Consider the following 13110-nt stretch of genomic DNA (forward strand, 5'->3'; position numbering starts at 1 on the left):
TTACAATGTTTGTTGTCTGACGGCTATGATAGTGGCATGGATATATACATATGTGCAGATGAATATGCGTGGTTGTTGGAAAGTAAATATTTTTATGGCATGCCATTGCTTGAAATTTTATTGCATATTTAAATAATCATAAAGGCGTAATAGAGAGAATGTATATGATAATAGATGTACTCACATAGTGGTTTTTTATTGCAATATAAATATGTATGGCTTCAATTTTTAGAAAGGATGGCGATGTAATAAAATATATTGTATTTTAAATGGGTATTATATATTTCTTAAAGCTTACTTCTGGTAAACTAACACTTTTAGGGCCATTTTCTCAGGTGGTTTTTAAATTTCAACTACTCTTTAACCCCTTCAGGACCATAGAGACTAATAGGGAAAATATTTTTAGAATGCGACACGGACTCGTAAGCTTTTTTTCAAGAAATTTGAAAAAAAAAATTTTAAACACTTATTTCACCTTCATTGCCCAATGTTTCGCTAAAATTTTCAGCATCATCAGGGCCATCAAGGCCAACAAAGATAGTTTTCTGATGATTCTGAAAAGTTCAGTGAAACGTTGGGCAACGAAGTTCTTTATTTGCACCACCAAAATAATAGATGTAGGCTAGCCTACAAGCCAACAATCCGACAATCGCTGCTAAAGTAAGTGGAGGCAAATAACAGCACTGAACAAACAAAGTGCAAAACATCTGCACTCCGTGTACTTGTGCAACAACGCAACAATAGCCAGCCACAAAAAAAAAATAAGTGCTTCTACCAACAAATACAGCCATAAAATAGCTTTCATTGCTGCAATTGTAGTTGTGTACATAAAAACCCCTACATAAATACATAGTACTCGCGCACATAGCCCCGCATGCATCCACCGACGCGCCTTCACACATATGTAACTGCATACTGTTGCATGCCATCGCCATTGTTTATTACAATCGCCATGGAAAGCTTGCTGCAATTTTCGCGCAAGCACGCACTCTTACACACACCCAACCAACTTTGGCCAAATATGTTTACACAGACACATTTATGAAGAATTCCCTGCAGGGAAGAAGTTGCATCCAATAGTTTTTGAATCCGTTATCTTTTATTTAACATACCTACATAGATATGGACTGGACGTGATGAATGTAGACATCCTTTTTAACCCTTTAACCATAAGAAAATTATGTGAGCTTTTAGTAAATATATATAAATAAATATATATATTTTATTTTTAGAGTGTGACACACGTTGCTATTTTTGTCAACGTAACAATTATTTTTTTATCGAATTAAAAAATATTTTTTTACATTCTAATTGATAAAATGTAATTTAAAAGCAATATAAATTAGGAAAAGATTATTTTAGGAACAAATTTTCATTCAAAGTATACGTAAAGTTTTGAGCTACCACGTGTAACATTTTTTTGAAATAAATGTTTATTACGCGCGTCACAATAATAGAATTTGACACAAAGATTCTTTGGAGAATTTTTTTTTTCAATATAAATTTTAGGAAACCTACTTTTAGTTAGGAAAAAATCCTTTTAGGAAAAAAATAATTTTATAAGATTGTTTACGAAAAAAATTATGTGGAAAAAATTTTTTTTAAGAAAATAATGTCAACTTTATTTCGGATTTTATTTATTTTTTTTTATAACCTACTTTAATAAAACACACAGAAAAAACGTTGTGAAAAAAGTTATAATACGAGTATTAATGAACAATTTTTAGAATGAAACAGTCAAGATAAAAATTAGTTTTTCGTTGTAAGTAATGAAAACATTTAAAAGAATATTATTTTCATATTCAATGTAATGGAAAGTAGTTGAGTGGAATATATATATATATCTCCTCTTTTAGAGTTTCTATTTGATAAACTAATAGAAACATGTTCACCTGAATCAAACTAAGGCAGTGAAACTTTTTTCGATTAATATCTAGTACGTTTCATGCTGCAGAGATTTGTATTAATCCTAACATTGGCCTGAGTCTAGGTTTTCGTATTTGTCTACGTATTTGCCTTCGTCTTTGCATTTCACTTTGCATTCGTAATTGTCTTCCTATTCGTCATCGAATTCGTAGTCATTTTGGTTTTGTATTTGTCTTACTACTCTTCTTTATATTTGTGCTCTTATACGCCTATATATTCCTTTTCGCATTTTCCTTCGTATTGGCCTTCATTTGCGTCTCCGTTATAGGCATCGTATTCGTATTTGTAGTTTTTCTTCCACTCCGATTTGTTCGTCTTCGTATTTGTCTTCGCTTTCTTCGTAGTATACGTATTCGTCTTCATCTTAGTAGACGCCATAGTTTTTTCCTTCGTATTCTCATTAAGTATGGCTTTGTATCCGGGTTTGGAATCTGTCTTCGCTTTGCATTCGTCTTATTGTCGGTTTTTTCCATCGTATTAGTCTTCGTGCTCATTTCCGTATTCTTACGGAATTCTTATTCATCTTCGTTTTCGCATTTCTTTTCATAATCATCTTCGTATTCGTAAGCGCCGCAGCTTGGCTAAGAACACTTTTAGCTATTGGCCCTCTGGAATTCTAACAAGCTTTGAACTCACTCCGACCTCACATATGGATTGAAGTTGAATAGACTACTAGGAGGAGGTGTGCTCCACTAGGATTTCTCCATCAACCGCAAATTAACTTCTTAAAGAGGTTAGTATATATTACTTGCGGAAGTCAGGGCTATTTTATAATTTGTTGAAAATCGGAGGATGCCTGAGTTCACTCTCGATCGCATCAGATCACTTAGCTTTCAACCTTATTTGGCTTCCATGTCACAGCGATATCGCAGGTAACTAAAAGGCAGATGAGCTAACTAAAAAAGTAGGTATGAAAGTGAGTATACGCAGTATGCTGCTGGATAAATGGGCGAAAAGTTTGATCTGCAAGGTGACTAAGTTCTTCCAACACGATATTAGCTGATTGAGGAGCAAATAAGCTGTTAAACCCACAAATTACCTTCTTAACGGCCATTCTCCAATCGAAATTCACATTTTAAAACTCACCCCATCACCTCAAACTCCCAATGCAGCTGTCCTATGGATGATTATGAGGTGCAATCATCTTAACATCTGCTATTCACCTGCCGAGCTTTTGCCAACTTTAGGGTTGAATACCTTGGATCTCAGTTCTCTTTGACCATCGATTAGCTTTCGTTGATTGGGAAACATTAGTCGCTTAAGTAGCTTTGTTGTGAGAACGAATCGTTTTTCTACCACAATTCCTTGGGCGTCACCACTCAACGAATCTCCGGATCTTACTTGGATATTAATTACTTTACAGCTCAACAGGCATTTCCAGCAAGTCATTTTGGACGCTGATAACTCATTGTCGTGCAAACATTTTAAATAGAACGCATGATTTTGTGTGCAAATGGACTGACACACTTAGCTGAGCCCCAAGTACTGCAAGGACAAATAAGTACGAATATGTACACTTAGGCGCATACGAGTGGGGTAGTATGTGAATGAGCATGCATACATATGCAGATACATACAAGCGTGCGTTCACCAAGTGTAGAAATCACTCCACTAGTGTATGCACTCGATTATGACCGCGTACAAGCGGTTTGTTCTCATTTGCCAGAATAATCACTGTAATTGCAAAAAAAAAAAAAGGTAGCAATACCGGAGGTAGGTTTAGCGCTTTGCTGCAGACTTATCAACTTCAGCCTAGTAAAGCAATAACTAGCGGAACGGAGTGGTTCTCTTTAAATTTACAGGACTTTGTTACGTTAGGGTTCTTCTACAAAAGATGCTAGAAAAATTATACTTTTTCAATCATTTTCAAAAGCTTCAGTTACCTGGAAAAAAACGGGTCATAGCGCAGTATATTTTCGTTTCTCCTCGAGATAATAATGCGACTTCCGAGACCACAGATCACACTCCTCCATAGTTTCTGTTGAACTGGATCCACTGATCAATCTACAAGAGCACCAATGACTCCTTGAGAATCCCAGAAGAAAAGAAAACAGCCGCACGATTTACGGCTCAAGGTTGGATTCTATCTAAAGCTAATACAGCTGCTACGTTTGCAGATGGCTTAATAATTTTGGTCGTAGAAAAGCTCATCTCAACGGTTATTAAGTTAGCAAGTTGGGCAAAAAATGAATGGTCTAGGGGTTAATCCCTTCCAAACTGAACTCGCTTAGTTCAACTAGCGATAAAAAAATTTAAAACTTCGAACTCCGTCACTCAATGGCGAAAATCTTAAATTGGCAAAATTTTTGAGGGTAGCTCTCGCCAAACACTGAAAGAGAAATGCTGATCCAAAAATGCGTACAAATATTTGGCACACGTATTCCTTGGACCAAAACAAAAAAAATTTAGTGTAAGATTTAATGTTTTTTATTCAGTTTATTTCGAGGATTGAAACATTACAATGGACAATCAAGTGTTGCGTGATATTCTCAAATAGTAGAGATCTGCGCTGGTAGTTTTTTTTTTTTAATTCGTTATTCTTCATTTGAGATAAATTGTTTTTGTTTTTTTCAATAACACCAATGCCTTGCCGTAGAGACAAACCACTGGTTTAAAATTGCAATTGAAGTTACGAGTTAATAAAAACCAAATCTGTTTTTACGTTATTTTTTGTAAACAATTTGACGAATAAAAAAACGCCAAAGAAATGGCCAAGAAAAAATTATTGAGCCAAATTTTCTTAAGCAGTACGAAATTCTTAAGAAATTTGTTACGCTTTCTACTATGGTTTGGTAAAGTTTGTTTGTGAAGAGTACAAAGTACCCTTGTTTTCAACAGAAATATGTGCTCGTTCCATTATATCATAAATGAAAACTCCTTGGACACTACTTTTCACACACACGAAATGATCGGAATTTATTTCTTGACCAATTTTTTGAAATAAGCAAAATAAGCATGATCGATAAAATCAAGCATGGAACCCAGGAATAAGACAAATAAACAATTCCAAGCAAAATTTAAACTTTTCGGACATGCTGATTACACTTTGTGACAGTAAATTTTACACACGAAAATAAATTAATATATTCGCGAAACTATTTGTAAATTGTAGTAAAACTGCATACGTAGTTTTTTCTCTGACGTCAGGATTTTTTAAAGGACTTTGAAATTTAAAAAATATTACTTAAAAAACTGATTTAAAAACTTCCGTGGAATATGGGTATCATATAAAAGAAAAAATTCTGCATAATTATAACACAATCAACTTTTTGGTGCGTAGGGACGAATGGGTATGGAAAATGTCCTTACAAATTTTGTCCTTGAATATCCTTGAAAATTTGCAATATTATTTTTTTTAATTATTGTTTGAGAACTAATATATGAACGACCTTGTCATCGAATTTCGTCCCGCAAACTTTATTAACTTGAAAAGATAAAAATTTTTAAAAATTTAAGAATTTTCTCTCTCGCTTGATACCCATATTTTTACTCTACATTACTCTGTGTTATTTAAATAATTTTTTGAATTAATCATATCTTTAAAATTTCAAAGTCCTTTGAAAAAGAATGTTGACGTGAGAGTGAAAAACTAAAAACGCAACTCTACTATATTTGGCTCATAGTTTCGTTGGTATATCGATTCTTTTGTCTGTTTTGAAATATTTTTCTTTTTGTCGCACGGTGTTATACATAAACAAAACATTTAAATGGCATTTGAATTTAGGTTCACGCTCTTCTGATTAAAGGTTTCCAAATAATTTTGCAAATTAATAATAATATTAAAATAATTTTTTAAAATGTATTAAAAGAAAAAGAAGAACAAGAACAAGAAGAAAAACAAAAGCAAAAACTAAAACAAAAAGAAAAGTTCTTATCGATCAGTCAAGGGAACCTAGGATTACATACTACGTACTATGAAATTCAAAATAACTATCTGCAATTAGAATTTTTTGAAAAGGTGTCATTTAAGTTACATATCGTTACCCTTACTCACAAAGGCGCCAACCAAGAAATTTTTTATATTACAGGAGAAGCTAAAAACATTATGAAGAGTATCAAAAGCAGGTAGAGCTTTTTGACACTTTAAAATTTTGATTTGCAAATTAAGGTGACGATATTTATCAAAACTTACAAACCAGAAATTTTATGTATAAGAAAAACAAATTTTCTCTTCCCTCGCACCCTTCACACACACTAATTTAACGTATCACCTTCACAACTTAATAAAACTCAACGATTCTATGCTGACTGCTGACTAGTGCGCCATTAAATTAATCTTTGGAGACTAAAACAAAGTCACACTCGCTAGCACACAATTCCACGCTGAGTTAGTATAAAGCCGTAATGAGAAACGTGAATTTTCACATTAATAACTACTATTTCAGTGTTGTTTGTGACCTCCCCAACAACTCACCACCTCAACGTTTTGAGTGCGCGCGCACTAACAAAGAACTGCTGCAGTGCTGCTCTTTTAAGTGCTTTCAGGCTTGGCTGCAGAAAAAACTGCTTCTCATTGCCTTATCAAATAAACGTGTATATTTATGAATGTGTTGAGTTGATGTCGCCGCCGCTGTTGCGACTACTTTGCCATGGTGCTTATAACTTAAGACTGACCACTGACTCCCCGCTTCCCACTCTCCAACAGCCAGTGTTGGTGCAACATCAGTGCACTTCAAATTTAACTCTGCCTTCAACTTTGAAGCAGCGCTACAACAGCAAAAACTAACTTTCGCACGCGTGTACTTCTGGCCTTTTCAAGCCTTTTGGACCGACCAACCAACCGTCCAACCAACCAACCAAGTCGGTCTCATAAATTAGTTTTTTTTTCCATTTGTACGCCCGCCTTGGCACTTCCTTTCTCATGGCCCATGGCCTGTAAGTAAACTCAAATAAATTTTTGTAAACAATTCAAAATCTAGTGTGCGGTGTTATTTTAACTTTACCGCTTCTTGCTCTTCACTCTATCACGCTGCTTAGTCTGGTGCTCTATGCGTCTTCTTCGAGATTTACGCTTTGCTTGCTACACTTCTTGCCCTCTTACGCAATTATGGTGTTGTTGCTCGTTGTTCCTTTCACTTTCATTTTATTTGTGGGAAAACTTTCGCCTTTGTGGCTGGCTGTTAACCAACCGCGAAAGCACTTATATGTAGTTCTAGTTCGTTGTTGTTTTTTTTATTGTGCGATTTGTTATTTTGCAATTTTAGCTTTTCCTCGAAAGTGCTGCAACTGAGTTGGTTGCTTTCCTTTTTATTTTTGTACGAGCTTTTTGTTTCGCTTTTACAATGCCACCCGGAGCAACTGAGAGTTGATCGCTTCAAGGGTGTTTAAGGTCTGTAGTCACAATGTTAAAATCATTTTTATAAAATGGTTCACCCGCTTGAATGGATATCAAAGACCTCACTTTTATTGTGTTTTCATAACCTTTTCGTCTCAACAACTATGGACGTAGAATGAAAATTTGTCATCTTATATTACTTTTTTAAACTAAGGTGAAGGTTAGGTTAATCTGTGCGCTACGCATACGCCGTCGGTTAGCTAGTGATACTAAATGAAGATCGAAGCTTAATAATCATCAATTATATAAATAGGCAAACATGTTTTCTTTACACCCCTTTTACGGCTAAACTATACTTCTAAATTATAATAAATTATATATCATTAGAAAGGTATTTTGATGCAGATGTGCAGAAAATTTTTCAAATTTCAAATTAGTTTAACATAAAGCGAAAAAATCAATTCAAAAGTGACCAATACAAATGCCATACATGTACATGGTTGGGGCGGAAATGCCCCCTAAATGTATGCTTTAATATTGATACTGAATTAGAGAAACATGCGAAGCAACAGTTTAGGAATAAGATTTATGTATGTTTGTAGATGAATAGTTGCGACTCATTCAAGGAAGAAGGTAAAGAGAGTTTGTAGAAGAAGAAAGGGATAATGGCAAAGAGGGTAAATTAAAATACTTAATATATAGCAAAGGTGTGGGTAAATATGTACTATGTACACGAAGAAAATAATGAAGATAAAGATCTGGATAAAATTCATGGTAATGATAGATATATAGATATGTATCTATGAAAAATTGTTTTTTCACATATAAAAATTCATAAAAAACTTTGAGCGCTTTGAGGGACCTCTAAATATTTTTTGATTTCAAAATAAAGAATAGGGGTATACTGTTTTTCGATATAGAACAATCCTAAGGGGTGAGAGCATTACAATTCCGACTTTACTTTTTCACATGCATTTTTGGACCACCCTAATGTACATATATGCGGCGCGTATGAGTGAACCTTTCTAAAGTATATTGAAGTGAAACTTCTTAATCGAGGTCGGAGATGTTTGTCCTAAATTTTAACACTACGTCATAAGATCTGAATGATTTCGTACATTACACTGTAGGTAAGCTAAAATGACACAAAAAACGCCGATACACGTAAACTTAATTTTGGGTTGTAGAATGCTCTCACCCCGCATTACAATTCCGACTTTACTGTTTATGGACCACCTTAATGTGCATAAAGGTATACACGAATTAGCATATCCGCTGTGACTTTCAACTCAAAACAAACCAGTCAAAAGACCAAAGGATACCTTAATTCAGACAACTATTTTTTCTACTTTCAGATGGTTAAGTTATTTTGTTTATAAATTACATTTTGCATTTCTCACTAACACATATGTACATACATACAAATCTATGTATGCAAGCGAGAAAGTGTTGTAGTTACATGTAAGCTCAATGTACAACATCAAACGTCAGCGCTTCCAACTAAACCACTTGTGCTACAAATATCACTTTAATCTTTGCAGAATCCAGTTAGCAGTTTTACAAACATTTTGCGCTTGGAGAAAGTAATTCAATTGCACTTTGTAGATTAACTAGTAAATTTATTTAGTTTATTAAGGTTGCGGCGGCTAAGCAGACAGCGACGCGACGTGACCACAACTACTGCCAGCGATTGAAATATTTCTACACACAAATGTACGTTCATATACATATGTATGTATACTAGGATGATCCAAAAAAACTAACCTAACGCATTTATGGCCTTAAAATGACCTATTTAATGAGAACTTTTTCTCTCCTCTCTCTAAAATGCTCCAAAAAATTAGCTTAAGTTTGGCTGTCCGAAAGACGATTACGGGAATTAAGTCTTTTACCTCAAACGGTTCAATATTTATAGCATTTTTAATGAAAAAATAATGTTTTCAATTTATTTACATGCAAATTTTCCAGTGCACACCGACAACTTTTATAATTGGAATAAAAATGTTTTCAAATGGGAGAATTTTGTTCTGAGTAAATTGGTCCTTTCGGTGCCATACATTCTTTAGTTAAAGTTTTATTTTTTGTGGATCACCCTAATATATACAAAAGGACTAGTGCAAGCTCCATATTTATATATGTATGTGATTGAGTGCAATATGTAGGAAGGAGTTAGCAGTAAATATATATACATATCTTGTTTAGTGGAGAAGCGCGTGAGTAACGCGGAAATCTAATTAACCGCGTTTTAATTAGTAACTATACCGCCGGCAAATGCCATATGAGCAGCAACAGAGGCAAACGAAGGAGTTAAGTTACATTCATGTATATAAATAGGATCGTGACACAACTTGCAATGGACAGATTGAACAACCCAGGAGGTTGGATAATGTTTCATGACCCTGCAGTGGCCAGTCACAAAAGCTGTTAGAATTCTTACACCGTGTCTTGTAAGGTTAAAGAGTTCCTAGATTCTCCCCTGCTTCGTCTTTGTCCTTCTGTCTTTTTTCACATATAGTAGCTGTCACTAAACTCCCACGACTCCAATATTATCCGAGTGTCAGGTCACTCGGGAGTACCAGGTAATGTGGCAGCTGACAATTTGATCAGAGAGGGCTCAGACCAGGTATTCATCGCTCCGCAGCCATTCATAGCACTCGCACCTTCAGCGAGACGGAGAAGCACTTTTTGTATCTTTGTCCGCCTTTTCAAGGATTAGATATCAGGATTTTGGTGGTTTGGTGTTTGGATCAGACGTTGCTTAATGGCCTAGGCCTGAAAGACAGAATAAGCTCGGCCTGTGCTAGTGAAAAGGAATCTTCTGGGTTGTATACGGCTATCCTTTGTCGTTCATTGTGCAATGGGTTCGGTTACAGAAAAATGCTTTAAATATATGTGTGAAGTTAAACCTCGGAAGGCACAGGTTCACAATATATCCCTGAAAGCAACTGGGTGTATAACACTTTTTTCCTCCCGATTGTTTTCTGATATGCGATATATAAGGTAACGATATATAATATGCGAAGGAAATTTTTATGAAGGTCATCAAAACGTGATGTTAAAATAAAAATCTTGTACTGTAGGTGTGAAGTATTGTGGTTATTCACACTTGCCTGGTGGTCAGGTTATCTGGTTGAAAATTATCAGAAACGGCTGGACTATATGAAATTTGGCACACGCTTGCCTTATAAGTCGGACTAACATTTGAAATATTTTTTAAAGATTTTTAAGAGGGTCGTCTGTTTAAAATTCTAAATTCAAATCGCATGAGTTTTGCCCACCATCCAACAACCATCTGATTTCCAGGGTAACCATCTATGCGGACAATGCTTCAAAGGGCATTGGATGTGCCTTTTTTGCCTTAATGGAGTGTGAGATTTTAAGAAACGAATATAGAAATTTGTTTACCGGTTTGATTTTATATATTTTAGAATCGAAGACGAAAAAAAGGGCAATCAAAAGGCGATTTCTTTTGTAAAAATTAAAACACCAGAGTTAACTTAAATATTAAGTTTAACCCGTTTTTACAGCACCATTTTATGATATCATCCGTGTATCCCTGAACAAAGAGACCCTTTCCTGTGAATGTAATGATTTAGGTTGGGTTAGGGCAGCTATGTAAAGAGTTCACCCGGAGGCCCGGAAAATGCCCATTGTGATACCCAAGGGGTATCCATCTGCCTAGATATATAATCTTTCAACCATTTTGATTATCTGACGAATCCTAACAGCCCTTCAAATGAAACTTTCCCTTACATATGTATCTACCATCTCGAAGATGTGGTACCCAAGATGTTTAAAACTTTTCCTCGGAATGCTGGGCACTCGCTGCGGAAGTTCTGGACGGATTCTATCTCCTCCTCATCTCAGCAGCTTTTGAAAAAACCTTATGTGGGTCCACTGTCCGATTAGTATATTTGGGGCTAAGCCTAATGTTCGGCTTTGAAAGCCTTAATGAACTACGTTTTCTTCATTTGAGCCATGGCCAGAGCGAGCGCGATACCCTGCAGGTGTGCAGAATTTTCCACCTACTGCCCCAGTTACTCTCTCAACTTCTGAAGACAGAAATCGCTCGGGAGATTTTACGATCTTTGGCCTGGGACCCAGTCAAAATTAGTTATATGTTGCTGTAGAGCTTGTAGGGATCTTCCATATTGCTTGACTTATATCTAGTTAGTCGTTGCTGACCCCAAGGATTTGATGGCCGCTTGACTGTCAACAGCGAAGGCAAGTTTATATGGAGCTAGTTTGTTCCTGCTCACCAGCTTTGACGCCATGTCGAAATCTTAGCCTGGGAGACACTGCAGTAATCTGGGAGCCTATAGGAGTCTGTAAATAAACCGAGTTTAAAGTTTATTATGGCCACAACCATGAAATCAAGGGACGTACTGATCTTTGTGAAAATTTACCAATTTTAGACAAAATTTCCTTGCCGCCTATAACCATAAAGAAATTCAAAATTCCTTTCTTCAAAACTACTACAAAATCAAAAAATTTCCCCTCTTTAGTGATCTTAATGTAACCACTCTCGTTCACTTTCCTTGTTATTAACATTCAAATCCCATTTGCTCTATCTCTTTGCAGTCATCCCAATCGCCGCGCATCGGTGCGTGTAAGCGCCTCCCAACCGCAACTCGGTTACACAACGAACGGCAGTACCGCTGGAAATGCCATGGTTGTTGGCAGTGGAAGCGGCGGTGGCCTACGAAAGGATGTCATTAGCAGTATCAGTGGTGGTACGGCTAACAACAATAGCAGTAGTAGCGCATTGTTGCCACTACAGCAACAACAACAACAACAACAACAGCACGGCAGCACTTGTGAGCAAAGCACCCAAACGCCGGAATCCATAATGCGCGAAACGCGTCGCCACAAACTGAAATCATTCAAATTCTCGCTGAACAATGTCACAACGCCAACATTGAATTTACGGTGAGTAAGACACATACTTTATGTACATACATATGTACATATAGTCGACTCCGAGTAGTGTCAACTGTGCCACGTACAATCTGCGACGTTGAACGGCAACCAGTTGACACTAATTTTCTTGCATTACCATAATTCACTTTGTTTTGCTTTTTCCTGTGCTTTCGTTTGTTTTTTTTTTCTCTTCCTATAGTTTCCTGAACAATCGCAACAAACGCAATAGTCTATCTGCTAATGCTGTAGCGACCGAGCAGAAAGCTACTAAGGTCCTCGGCCTCGTCTTCTTCACCTTTGTTCTCTGTTGGTCGCCATTTTTCATATTGAATATCATTTTTGCCGCTTGCCCCGAATGTCAAGTGCCCGAACATGTGGTGGATACTTGCCTCTGGCTCGGTTATGTCTCATCAACAATTAATCCCATCATTTATACAATTTTCAATCGAACATTTCGCGCGGCCTTCATTCGTCTACTCAAATGCAATTGCGAACGGTAAGTGAATTAGTGGGGCGAGTGGGCGCACGATGTGCTGTGGGCTTGTTAATTATATGTTGGGTAATCGTATTTAAAATTTAATTAACAATCTCTTTTGTTGGAAGATTAATCACTATGCGCATGTGTGCGTGTGAAATCAGGGATAAGTATGTAGGTGTATAATGAATATGGGAAAATATGGAAAATTCCCTTTGCTTACAACTGGGTTTAATATCCCAATTACAAATATTACATTGTGGCAGATAAACGAATTATGAGAACATTGCTCGCTTGGCCACCCATTGAACTAAAGCTTAATATGAGCAAATCTCACGAGTTTTCACAGGTGGTGGCACACTTACCTTATACTATGTCTCCATTGTGAGATTTAATGAAGATTTAGCCCTCTGGCGAGATTTAACGTTAAATATTTTGAGATTTACCATATAAAATTAAATCTCAAAAGGCAGTAGATTTAAGTTAAATCTTCCTTAAATAATCAATAATATTG

The 13110-nt window shown here is 36.1% G+C and overlaps 1 protein-coding gene across 1 annotated transcript in view; it reads left to right on the forward strand.

Annotated features, from left to right (window-relative positions):
• 5-HT2A (5-hydroxytryptamine receptor 2A) overlaps positions 1-12621 on the forward strand; it is a gene marked incomplete at its 5' end in the record, with an annotated part of 35089 nt that extends 22468 nt beyond the window's left edge. The window contains 2 exon segments of the mRNA XM_017627805.1: positions 11783-12130; positions 12321-12621. Coding sequence (XP_017483294.1) covers positions 11783-12130; positions 12321-12621 — 649 coding nt within the window.
• Between the last annotated feature and the right edge of the window lie 489 nt (positions 12622-13110).

Source organism: Rhagoletis zephyria, unplaced genomic scaffold, assembly GCF_001687245.7.
Source record: "Rhagoletis zephyria isolate East Lansing unplaced genomic scaffold, Rhagoletis_zephyria_1.1 Rzeph_scaffold_05494, whole genome shotgun sequence".
Lineage (NCBI taxonomy): Eukaryota > Metazoa > Arthropoda > Insecta > Diptera > Tephritidae > Rhagoletis > Rhagoletis zephyria.